This window comes from Cydia pomonella, chromosome 18, assembly GCF_033807575.1.
Source record: "Cydia pomonella isolate Wapato2018A chromosome 18, ilCydPomo1, whole genome shotgun sequence".
NCBI classification, from domain to species: domain Eukaryota; kingdom Metazoa; phylum Arthropoda; class Insecta; order Lepidoptera; family Tortricidae; genus Cydia; species Cydia pomonella.
Window position 1 is genome coordinate 6,246,123 of NC_084720.1, and position 13,906 is coordinate 6,260,028.

Genomic DNA, 13,906 nt, shown 5'->3' on the forward strand with positions numbered 1-13,906 from the left:
TAACATTTGTAAACTTAGAGAGAGACCTATTGACAATATTGACATAGACTCAAAATTACAAATACTCTTTATTCAAATATTAGCTCTAGCAACAAGTACTTTTTAATTAGTCAAAAACTAAAAAAAAAATTGTACGTTTTAAAATACGGCACTACCTACTTGTGATTTATGAATAATGTGACATTCAATTTACTTACAAAATGACTTGTCTATTTGTTGTTTTTTCATAATGACAATGTTTTTTACTTACTGGTACTTTTGAAATGTTTTGTTTACTGTATTAAATTTCAATAATTTATTCAGTCCTAATGTATATTGTAATGTAAATGTAATTGTTGTTGAGCTATGTCGTCTTGAATAAATAAATTTACCTATGTACAATCGGCTAAGTACTCAAATAAAGCATCAAATTCGGGCACATATAGTACTGTATTAACAGAAAAAATAAGACTCACCGTTTCCATTCATGTTTCCGTTCTCGATCTGCACCACGACTGAATCCTTCTTATCGATACCGTTAATGATCCGATCGATATCGGCATCGATATCGACAACGTGCACGTCACTGTTATCACTCGCGTGCTGGTCGCGCGGCGATGGCATCGCTACTAACTAATGTAAACAAGTTGGTCGACGCGACGGACAGAGCTAAATATTGTTTAATTAGTATGTTTTGCGGGAAAGAGATAAAACGGATGATCTGTGGAACCTTTAGTAAGGCTAAGATGGTCGACTTTTTATCATTTGTCACCATGCCTGTAACGTTCTATCCAGAGACATGTCAGTCGTATTTCTATGGTTCTAACAAGTATGTAAGTGTCAAAGTGACGCATGACATGACAAGTTATAAAAATGCGTCCATGATACCGCTGCAGATGTATGAAGATATAGGTACCTACCTATATATCTTTTTATTAACAATATAGAGTCAGATCAAGCTAAGTTGGCAGCGATTTTGACAGCCCAGCCTGTGCAAGTGTCAAGTAAATGTCATAATTTCATAGATGTTTGACGTTTAAAATAACACTTGCACTGCCTGGGCTGTCAAAATCGATGCCAACTTATCTTGGTCTACCTCTATTGTCATTTTAACTTTAGTAGGGGTCCAAAATTTAACATTGAATAATCACAAGCCACCAAGCGAAAAGTTCTAATTTATTATGTAATAAAATCTAAGTAAATAATAGTATCGCGTAAAGAGCGATTTTTAGGGTTCCGTAGCCAAATGGCAAAAAACGGAACTCTTCTACATTCGTCATGTCCGTCTGTCGGTCCGGTTATGTCACAGCCACTTTTTGTCTAACAAATATAAAAGTTTTTTCTAAAGATAAACAATCGACTAGATAATAGAAAGATAGGTGTATTGTATACTTGTTCAGCTACCTAGACAATAATGAATGATTAACATTATACATTAATTAAATGGCTTTATAGGTATATTGCATGCGAATGGCGAGGTACCATCGTCCACAGTGTTAAATGATAATTCCTAAACCTTATTGCTAAGACATAAGGTCCACCAAGGGTTAGTTCAGTCACAGCTCATATAATACTAGGTTCAGTGTTGCTGTTAGTACCACGTACAATACTCGTTTTATGACGTCATAAACGTTGGTCTGAACCGAATTAGATACGCGGCAGTTAACCACCAAGTTCACAAAATAAAAAGATGAAACTGCATCGGCCGAGGGTACCCACACAAACCATTTCGGGCCACTTTCAATTTTCAACCCCATCGGGAGATCACAACTAAAAATCTGTTTAAAAATTAACATAGGTATTAGCGATTTCGCATGTCTAGTAAGATCTCATTTCTTTTGTTGTGAGAGTAAAAGAGAAAGATCCCCGCAAATGACGAATTTCGATTTTCGCGTTAGGCCCTCTGCGCCGGTCTGTCAACGCAAGCTCCTGACGACACTACTCTACTGTACTGAGTGAAACATGTCGAGCGTTTCCGACTTAAAATACGTGAGTGACCCGTTTTAACATATTTAATAATTACTTATGTCTGTGTCTCACCTCACGGAAGTTTTGTTATTTTTTTTTGTATAACGACACATACGGTAATGTAACTAGGTCAACCTTTCCGAAAAATATTTATACCTATGTTACTTATTTGTTAACCAGCAGTTGTTAAGATACGAGTAATATACAAGTAAATGACTGTTCGAAAGGCCTGTTGTTGCTAGGCCTACTCCAATAAAGCATATTTGAAGTTTGGTAAACTTGTAGAAACATTATTTATGTATACCTATTATTTAAAATCTGGCGTAGTAAAAAATGCCCATATACAAGTCAACTAAGTACTTCTTAGCCTTGCCGTCATGTATACAGTATACAGACTACATTTCTTATTTATCTCTCTTAATGGCTTAGCTGGAAGAAATCCCTCAAAGGGATAACTTTGCTTTTGTAAATATTTATTGCAATCTCTCTGTGATTTTACTAGTTTACAATACTACTCGTACTACAAGTGTACAACTCGCTGGCTAGCACAGTAGTGCATGTAACAAATCGGCCATAATTGTACCTCGGCGGCCGGAAGAAAAACTGGCGTGACTCCATAACACGTTAGATCATTACCGATTACGGAGGCGGTAGAAACATGTGAGACTAATCAGTGATATAGACTGCCAATTCCTATGTTTACCGACTTTTGTGCCCGTCCGTGTAAGTCGCGGGCAGAGGGTAGTAAATCAAAACTGGCGTGATTCCATAACATATTGGTTCATTATATGATCATTACTGATTACGGAGACGGCAGAAACATTGAGACTCATCAATAATGTAGACTGTCAATCTCCATATAAATTGCGTTTCTCGTTTACGGTGAGGATGGCGCCACAACGCGCCACCACGCCATTTAACATTGTTTTAGGCCCAGTGTAGATCCAGACAAAAAAAAGTTAAAAGTATAGGATTATAATTAATTAAAAAATAATATATTTATCACAAATAACTTGCTAAGTAAGTTTGAATGCACTAAGAACTGTTAAAGTGGTCTTTTAGTAGACACGAGAAATCGAATGATCTCTCGTGAATCATGAAATCTAGTGAAAAATATCCATTTAAATAATTACAGTATTTCAGTACGGTAACTATTTCTCATAATAGTACTTTACGATACAAGTGCGAAAAATAGGAAATTCGAAACGAGTGGCGATAAATTAAAACACGACCGAAGGGAGTGTTTTAAATCGACACGAGTTGCGAATTACCTATTCGCACATGTATCGTACAACGTTTTACAGTACATATGGCCCTTTAAATGTTGGACACAGTAACGTAATATGCTAATTTTCGCACTAGTGCGGTAAAGTACCACCATATGTACTGTAAATTAATTTCTCAATCTCAATCAATACAAAACTTTAAAAAAAATCTTATCAACGTTTAAATATACCATTAATACACGTCTAAAGTTGAAATGCTCGATGTCATTAGATTTACATATATTAATGAATATTTCGTAATTTTATTCCTTTGACTTCCACTTCATGCTATCGTCTTTCTTGCTAATTCTTTTCTTCTTCCTCGTTTATTATTGAGGATCGGGGCTAAATAAAGTTTGTCTCCAATTTGGTGTGATCATAAACCATGCGAACCACGCAATGCATGCTGCCTGAATTCTACGCCATATCAGACCGTCTTTGTCATTCTATATGTACCTAACTAGAAAGCCATTCATTTTGCATTTTATAATTATCTGAACTTCAAATGATGTTTTGGAGCGTCATAAATCCATTAGTCAGGCACTATGCAGGTATTTGACACAAATTGATGACCCTGTTGAGATTTTGACCCAGAACCATCAGTTACACCGATAAGGATAAACCGATCCTCATACCTAAGTCAAAAAGTCAACTATGACGCTATCTACAACTAACAGAAACCAACAGTCTTATTTTGTCTTAAAGCTAGTTATTTAACAAGAACCAACCCCGTTTTACCAAGTAAAAAATAATTATGAATAATGGAAAAATAATTGCTTATCATTTAACTACAATGTTTATTCGATGACGGGTTTAATAAGTCTGACCATCATTAGAAACTTAATATCTTTGGTATCTTCGTTAGTAATTAATCTCATCAAGTATTAAGTATTTCCTGTTTGGTATTGAACTTTCTAGAATTATGAGCACAATAGTGTTTACTAGTATATATTACGAAACGAGTGAAAACTAATCTTCGTAATCCGAAGATTTTCATTACTTATATTGGAAGTTTTATGTTGTCGTTTCTGTGAAAAGGCTTTTACTTCATTAACACTCGACTTTTGAAATAGGGTTATGTTCTTCACTTTTGTCTTTTCGCTAATGGTCCAATTTTAAATATTCATTTGGGTATTTTAAGACTTTTACTAGTTATGCCCACATTACACATAATTTTTATTTGTCGTAAAAAAAAACACCATTTACCACCACACCCATAAGTTCAACCTTACACTTTCACTTTTTGTGTATTACTTAGTCCTTTTATACTCGTACTTTATCTCTTTTATTTATTATTTTCCCGTTTTCACTCAATGTTCCAATATTTTTCACCAAGGACATCGGTCAGTACTTCTGGCTGGCGCAGTGCGCCGCCAATGCAGCACAAGGCCGCACTGGCAGGATCGCCATGTGATGTGGGGGCGTTAAAGGAGACCTATTTCGACTGGACTAAAGGTTTATTGTGTCTTAAATAACTAGCACATGCATTGATATATTAAGTTATGCACGTGTGTGGGCACACAAAATTATAGCGTGAAATTCTTAATTTTGACCATACGCTAAGGGGTAAATATGTGGGTCATACTGAACAACTTTTACAACGGGGTCAACCCCGAAATCGAATAAAAATCAGCTGTTCCATAGAAAATATTGACATGTGATTCACCAAAATGTATAAGACGGCAGATTATTTTTTTTGCGATTTCGGGGTCGGCCTCATAGTAAAAGTTGTTCAGTATGAATGACATATCCACCCCTCAGCGCCAGCATTCGCTGAAATTGTTGTTTGACCGTAACGGTCAAGCATAACCCTATCTGTAATGCGTGTCTATTTTTTGGGGTCAAATCTTGGAAGCAAAATTTGACCCACTTCCCGGTTTCCGATTGAGCTGAAATTTTGCATACATACGAGTATATACTCGTAAGTCGGGTGGCAATGCAATACTATGGTACCATCGAACTGATCTGATGGTGGAGTCAGGAGGTAGCCATGGGAACTCTGTGATAAAACAACGCAACTTAATTGTGTTTGGGGTTTTTAGAATTGTCTCGATGAGTATTAGTTGCCTGTGGAAATATAAGTACAGTCAGCGATAAAAGCAAATGATTTATTTTTCCAAAAACATCTTAATTCCTATTAGGGCCGATTTTTATCTCCAGAGATAAGACATAGTGTCTGTCTGTGTGTGTCTGTTACCTATAACTTATGTTTGACTTATGCTTCACTTAACTTATGATTACCTGAAAGAAAGAAAGAATTCCTCAAGTATATGAAAGTCACTGATCTAACCTAGTTAGATAATACTTAAGTAAGAATTAAGGAGGTCCGGCATTTACACAATTTGTTTACGATTTTAAATTATTCACAATTATCACATATTAGTTTTACGCAACGAGGATTTATTTTGCATAAGTTCTTATGAACAATATCTATGAATAATAACCAAAATTTACGGCAATTTTCCCGTCGGGTATTTACCCGTTATAAAGCCTACAAGTTATTACCGCAAATGCGTGGATATGTAAGAACAAGGTTTTTTTGATAAATCTCTTTCATTCTTTATTTTTCATCACACTTGCTCGAAAAAGATCTTATTTCATGCAGGTGTACTGAAGGTCAAAGACCTACTTTGTTCCCGCCTGAGTTATGGATTGTGAAAAAAAAGCTAAAACTCCCTAGGGAGTTATAGCTTTTTCTTTTTAATTATGCTACTTATTCATACAAACCAAGTAGCATAAAAATAAGATAGTGTCGAAAATAGTGTCATGATTGAGAAGACTCAAAATACATAATAGAGGTAAGTATGTATATAAATTCAAGAGCAGTTTAAATCAGTTGAAGCTGAAGAATTCAATAAAGGCATACCAGGATAATCAATAAAGACTGTCGTATCTACTCGAATTTTAGTTCCCACAGTGTTGCGTTCAATGTTATTTAATTTGATTAATTTAACCAGCCGTTTGAAATATTTTTATACAATTTTCAATCGTGGCTGAATGTCAAATAGGTCTGTGCCTTGGATCCCTCACCTGTCAAGAAATTACAAAATGGCGGACGAATGTTTGATATGTCACCGTATTTAAGAATTATTTCGCTTAAAATTTAGTTTTTTCTTCACAAGTGTGATGAAAAACATTGTGTGTAACTCCGGGGGTAAGAATATTGCAAACTCGGGTCTTTAATTCCCTCCAGCCTGCGGCTGTCGGGAATTACCACCCTCGTATCCAAAATTTCACTTACCCCCCATTGTACCTTGCACAATGTACTATTATTCGTTTTATATGTAGGTGCCGATTTTATGTTTAGGTATTTACCTACCTACTCTTTTTAAACTGTTTCACAAGAGATCTCAAAGAAAATATTGGCCATCGCGCCTGCTTTTCGGAATACAATTTATTATTATAAAAAAAAAATATTACAATCAACTTTTTTTGTTACGAAACATGCAGTATAGGTATTCGTTTAACTGTAGATAGTGTAATCCCGGATTTAGCCCTAAGGCGAAACATTGCTCGCTCAAAATAAAACAATTTACATAAATAAAATGTGCAAATAATAAGGTCCGACCGAGAACGATTTTTTTGTCTCGGCCGAGACCGAGACCGAGACCGAGATTCAATGGGATTCTCGGCCGAGACCGAGACCGAGACCGAGAATTTATACAATAGAGAAAAAACACGAATTTTGCACTAAAATTGTTTTTATAATCGAAATTCGACGATTTATCAGAAAAAAGTTATCATAATCAATTCCTAGCGCTATTAAACAGTATTTTTAGGGTTCTGTAGCCATAATGGCAAAAATCGAACCCTTGTAGTTACGTCATGTAATATGTCTGTCGGTCTGTGCGTATGTCACAGCCATTTTACTCAAAAACTATACGGTATATTTTATAACCAAAGTTGGAACGTAGGTGTAGATGTATTATGTAAGTCGCTTCTTAGTTTTGAAACAAATAATGTAAAATATATTTTCAAATATATACTCCGTATAAATGTAACAAAAAGTAAAAAAAAATCATGTGGCTCATCATAAGATAGGTCTTTAAAAATACAGAAAGGTTGCTAAAACTTTTTTTTTTATTAAATAAATACTTTTGACAATCATCGATTTAAAAAAATAAATTGTGTGATCCCTCTTACTTTTGAACCGGGTGAGCAAAACCATTAAAAAAATTCTAAATAAGCAAATAATTTTTCAGGAAAATTATTTTGAATATGGAAGAGTTATAAAAAAACTGATCTTCTTATTAAAACGACAAAAGTGCCACTAACATACGCTCTTTTGCTTGTACGGCTTTTTTGTATTATATGAAGGTACGGAACCTTCCATTATGCGTGGTCCGACACGCACTTGGCCGGATTTTCAGTACGGATGTGCACAAAAAGAGGTAAAATAACAATAATCCAAATATAGAGTTATATATTGTAACTTTTAACCCAAAATATCCGCCACAGGTGTCGTTTTGTACTTACCTACTGCTTTGCTTTTTCCCTTTGACACAAATATATTTAGTATCAAAATATCCAGTGTCATCTTCCACTCACAACAAGTTAATCTAAGTTACATCCCGATAACAATATACACCCATTTATTCATCAATAACAACTACCACAAAACGAAAAAAACCAAATGAACAAGTCATTACTAGCAACCGCGCCTATCCGATCCCAACACTTAGTATTTGATAAGTAATTGGCTTAAAATGTGGCTATGAAACCAATTTAAATCACAAAAAACGTCACACCAACCGGGCGATGCAACCAACTAGTGGCTTAGCCCCTGGGGCTCGTGCGCGGAAAATTCAAATTCACCAATGATAACTCATTGCTTATTCTCGGTCTCGGCAAGAATCTCGGCCGATTTTGGCCGAGAGCCGAGACCGAGATCTCGGCCCGATCTTTGGCCGAGAATGCCGAGACCGAGACCGAGACCGAGATCTCGGTCGGACCTTAGCAAATAACTACAATCATTATCATTTAAACACAAACAAGGATTCTTTACGGTAATAAATTAGATTTAAATGGGTGGGAATAGGGCCAAAGTAACCAATATTTACGAAGTAAAATGTTTTTTGCACGCTTTCAGAACACTAACAGCACAAATGCAATGTATTGTATTAGTTGAGCGATCACGCGAACCGACACCACCTCACTGAATATTATATTGCTTACAAACTATGCGATACGGGCTAGCCTATTTTAATAAATAATCGTAGTATATAGGGATCCTTGGACAGATTTTTTTTTATTAATCGGTCGCCTGAATTTTTCTGCATATTCTTTTTACTTATGTACCTATCTCAGGCAGTTGGTAAGGACGTTGCGCGGTGATTTTCTAGAAGAAAATAATGTTTGGTTTGATATGGGTAGTTCGTGTCGTCCATGATGACGCGCAAATTTGTCAAATCTAAGGCACGGTTCTTCGTGAATGACACAACAATGTATGCATGCATGTCATTCTATGTATGTTTATTGATAATAGTCATGTTTAGAACTTTAGATAGTGACTTTCATCGTTCTGTACTGATTTTCTTTTCCGCACCAATTGCGAGATTGTTTGGCCCAATGGTTGACTAGTAGAGAATGCCTTAAGGCATTAAGTCCGCCATTTGTACTTTTTTGTATTATGCAATAAAGGTTAAATAAATAAAAAACTAACACGACCTATACCATTTTTTATTTACTTAAGTTAATTTACCAATCGCCTCAGTTAAAAGGTAGAGTAGATCTATAAAAATTAATTTACTAACAAAGAGAACCCATTTCACAGAACAGTTCACTTCACCATAAAATGCCACTATTTTATGATCTTCACTTAATTAAATTTCGCTTGATGCAAGTACTATAAGAGCGCCTATATTCAGTATTCAGTATTCAGTATTCAGTATTCATTTATTTCTTGCTTCCATGGTACATTTTTAGGTAGTAGTTACACATTTCTTACGGTATCACATGGACCCTGAATAGGGTGTAGCAAATACAAAACAATTTAAGTAACTTACAAAGTTATTTAACATAATATAGTGGATTTTACAAACTTATAACTAACATAACCTATACATGTATCACAAGCTCATTGCTAATAACAACATTCATTATATATGTAGCAATTATTATGTAGTATTATTGATATGTGTAGCAATTTATGATGATTAAAACGTTTATTGTGTGTCAATCTATGACTATAACTTTTTTCTTCCATAAATTCGGTTATAGTATAATATGCTTTTTTTAATAAATGCTGCTTTAATTTTCTTTCAAATATATTGTTGTTTTCTTCTGATTTGATAAAACTGGGGACATGGTTGTAGATTTGTATCGACGTGTAGTATGGTCCTTTTTTGAAAATGTCAATTTTTGGTTCCGGCAGAATAAGATCTAAATTACGGCGGGGGTTTGTATTGAAATTAAATAAATGGATATTTTTACGAACAAATGTGGCTGACTCTAAAATGCAAATTGAAGGTAAAGTTAAAACTCCTAGTCTTATAAAGTGTGGTTTGCAACTTGTTGTTTGTTTAATATTGACGATTATGCGAATACATTTTTTCTGCATGACAAAGGCATCATGTGCGTCGGTACTGTGTCCCCACAATAAAACTCCGTATCGTAACAAGGAATGTGCATATCCATAATACGCTGTAAGCGCACATGATTCATTTGTGTTAGATTTAAGTACACTTAAGGCATATACAAATGAAGCTAGCTTGTTTTTAAGTCCTGCTATATGCCTTTTCCAATCAAGATGCGTGTCTACAGTTATACCCAAAAGCGAACAACCCGATATCTCTTCAATGTTTAATTGTTTTGCAATGTAACTTATATCTATGGCGCGTTTTTGATGTGGTCTGAACTGGATAATTTTAGACTTTTTGTTATTGATTACAAGGTTGTGATCTTTTAGCCAGTTTACTATTGTGACGTATGTTTCGGTTATATTTTTATAGGCGTCGTTACTCGTGGGACTTTTGAAGAGAAGTGAAACATCATCGGCAAACGTTATGCACTTGTGTTCCTGTTCTGTAGTTTTTGGGAGGTCATTAATATATATTATAAAAAGGACACAACCCAGCACGCTGCCTTGTGGAATTGAGTTGTTTATGGATATTATATCGGATTTGTATGTTTGTAACTGACGTAATTGTTCACTGTAATATTCTATTTGGACATACTGTTTCCTGTTATTTAAATATGATATTAACCAATTCAGAGCTGGACCGTATATGCCAAATCCTTATGACGCTCGGTCTGGTGACGACATTAGTCGACCCAATTTCCCAATTTTATGGCTATATATCTGGATCTGGGTTCCGATTTTTAAGGTGTTCCTCAACTGTGCGTTTTTTTCAGAAACTTTCTGCCTGTCGTGAAGTGTGTGTGAAATGATACGACCTTCAAACCTTCAAGAAAAGAGCGTACTCCTATCTTAAAGGCCGGCTACGCACTTACAACTTTAGGCGTTGCAGGTGTCAATGGGCGGCGGTAATCGCTTACCATCAGGTGATCCGTCTGCTCGTTTGTCTCCTGTATTATAAAAAAAAGCTTTGAAACTTTAGCGTTAGTGGCTCACGCTGATTGGTGCTCACGATCAAGGTCATATATAATTAATATTAAAACCAAAAGCATAATCGGCCTCATGCGCTTGCTCACTTTTCTATTCGGTTCAATTAGGGAATCCATCTTATATATAGTTGAATAAATGAATGCGTATATTTTAACAAATAAAATAGGTACCAAAGACAACTTTGGGAATAGTAATTGCATTATTTTGAACCCTGTAAAAAACGTTTTTACCTATATTTTATTTACACTAGTGTGGAATTACTTTTTAAATAAATAAATAGCATGTACCCTACCGTTGTAAGGAAATTGCACCGATTATGAGAATATAACCCATCACCAATTGTACCTAAGTGATGGATAATAGCCACGCACCGGCACTTCGTTTTTAAAATTCATGAACAATCAAACAATTATTTTAAGGGCGGACGAGCTTACTATATTTTTTATGCGGAATCTCTTATTATTTACGCATACGCGTAACGTACGTATTTAATTTATAAGGTAATTTTATATTGTGATAAAAATAAATCTAAATCTAAAAAACGTAACAACTGCCAGTGCACTGGAGCGTACAGCAGATAAGTTATAAAACGTGTATAATAATTACCTTTTTTTTCATTATGTAATTATGTAGTATTAATTACTACAGAAATATATTAAAAAATACATTAAAATAAACTACAACTAAATTACATTAAAACAAAACTAAACAAAGTCACAAAAAACCTAGTCGAACAACTCGTCCCGAGCCCTTCCGGACACAAAGGTGCCCATTACAGTACCTAATAGTAATTAATTTTAAAACGCGAAAGCTGCATAACATGGTTTGCCTGCTAATAGTGCTAATCACTTTTTGAACCGAAAAACGTGAAGAATAGAAAAAAATATTCCAGCCCACGAGTGACTTCTTAGGATTATTTACTGTCTTGGCTAGAAGCAGGTAAACATGTTGCTGTAAGTCGTCAATTATGGCCAGCCGATATCAAAACTAAGTAGGGTTGCCTCTTTTTTCCAAAGGAAACTGGAACTCTCTGGATATGTTGTGATATTATAATGAGGAAAACGACGTGAAAAACAGGATGACGGGTGTATACCAAAAGCAAGAGCTTATATACTGACGTGGAGAATGCTGCTAAATAGTTATGCGAGATTGCCGCTAGTATCACTTTTCTCATATTTTATCTTCATCAAGCATTCACAAGTCTATTTTAATCATATCTATTAACATATTTGCCTCCATATGTATTCTTGTCGTCATATTTATACTCTATGTTGTCTCTGCATGTTTCCATATTAAATATTATTTTGTTAAAATTACATTGGTATATACCTACTTTTACTTCACAATTATTGTCTTTGAGGTAGAAAAATTTTGCACCGTTAAGAACGAGGGTAATGTTTATATAATATTCATATTCTGTGCTTTCTTTATTTTGTACATATATTATTCAGTACTCGCCTACTTCACTTGATATGTGCACTCGTGCAGTTCTCAAGAAATATCGAGTATGATTGTTGCCAGGTACGCCAAGTAGTATTTTTAATCAATTCTTATATAAAAATAGAAGATAGAAATGACAGGAATATAAAAAATAATAACAGGTAAAATGTCAAGCAAGATAAAATTGACAAATTCAGCCAATTAATTATAATAATACCCCCGGCGGAAAAGCAACGCTACCTATTTGACTTTAGGGTAAGAGGTTTTTTAGGCACAAAATAGAGGTTTTCTTTTTTAAAAGATGTGTGATAAATAGTAGTAATGGTTCTTGGATAGATGGCGATAGTATACTTATTTTTGTTACGGGATTTAAAATTTAGATTTACCTAGTGTGTGTTTTACATTAACAAGTAAATAAATAAATATTATAGGACATTATTACACAAATTGACTAAGTCCCACAGTAAGCTCAATAAGGCTTGTGTTGAGGGTACTTAGACAACGATATATAAATATATATATTTATATGAAAGTATGAACTCACTTTATTATACCTAATTTATATTTCGCGACAGGTTTCTTGTTGTACTTGAAATGCACTTAGCATCAAGTTACTTTATTGGGCATTGACCTAGAACCACATTATATAACCGCTCCCTTTAGCCACGGCCGCTGCATTTATGACATGAAAAATATTTATACATACATAATTCTTAACTTATTTAATTAAAGGAGTTACGCCTATGCTTGGGTATAAAATATATCGCCCTCCTGTGTGTATGTATAAGTACGTAGTGGAGGTTGGCGAATCTCGGAAACGGTAAATATAGATAATTGTGTTTATTATGAATATTTGTTTGTCGCTTTAATTTGAGTCGTTTAATACGAACAACGCAAGCCTTATTAACTTAAACTAATGCAGTATGATACTTACCTTTGAATACAGTGCTTTACGCACGCTAGTCCAGTATGATGCCTTTGGATATGGTGCTAGGCGCCACTTTTTAGGGTTCCGTAGCCAAATGGTAAAAAACGGAACCCTTATAGATTCGTCATGTCCGTCTGTCTGTCCGATTCTGTCACCGCCACTTTTTTCCGAAACTATAAGAGCTATACTGTTCAAACTTGGTAAGTAGATGTATTCTATGAACCGCATTAGGATTTTTACACAAAAATAGAAAAAAAAAAATTTGGGGGTTCCCCATACTTAGAACTGAAACTCAAAAAATCTTTTTTCATCAAACCCATACGTGTGGGGTATCTATGGATAGGTCTTTAAAAATGATATTGAGGTTCCTAATATCATTTTTTTCTAAACTGAATAGTTTGCGCGAGAGACACTTCCAAAGTGGTAAAATGTGTGCCCCCCCGTAACTTCTAAAATAACAGAATGAAAAATCTAAAAAAATATATGATATACATTGCCATGCAAACTTCCACCGAAAATTGGTTTGAACGAGATCTAGTAAGTGAGTTTTTTTTAATAGGTACGTCATAAAAATTAAAAATTTTTTTTTTTTTGCATCAAACCCATACGTGTGGGGTATCTATGGATAGGTCTTCAAAAATGATATTTAGGTTCCTAATATCATTTTTTTTCTAAAATGAATAGTTTGCGCGGGAGACACTTCCAAAGTGAAAAAATGTGTGTGTCCCCCCCCTGTAACTTCTAAAATAACAGAATGAA

At 34.7% G+C, this 13,906-nt stretch overlaps 1 protein-coding gene across 4 annotated transcripts in view; it reads right to left on the reverse strand.

Moving 5' to 3' along the window:
• Window positions 1-8,352, reverse strand: part of LOC133527948 (aldehyde dehydrogenase, dimeric NADP-preferring) — a 54,521-nt gene extending 46,169 nt beyond the window's left edge. The window contains exons 1-2 of one of the 4 annotated variants that reach the window (XM_061865158.1): window positions 8,311-8,352; window positions 456-648 (exon numbers count right to left, since the gene is read on the reverse strand). In XM_061865158.1, the coding sequence (XP_061721142.1) occupies window positions 456-603 (148 nt within the window). In that variant the 5' untranslated portion in view covers window positions 604-648; window positions 8,311-8,352. Of the gene's footprint in view, window positions 1-455; window positions 856-8,310 lie in introns of those variants that run through there. The other 3 variants (XM_061865159.1, XM_061865157.1, XM_061865156.1) reach the window with 3 other exon arrangements.
• Between the last annotated feature and the right edge of the window lie 5,554 nt (window positions 8,353-13,906).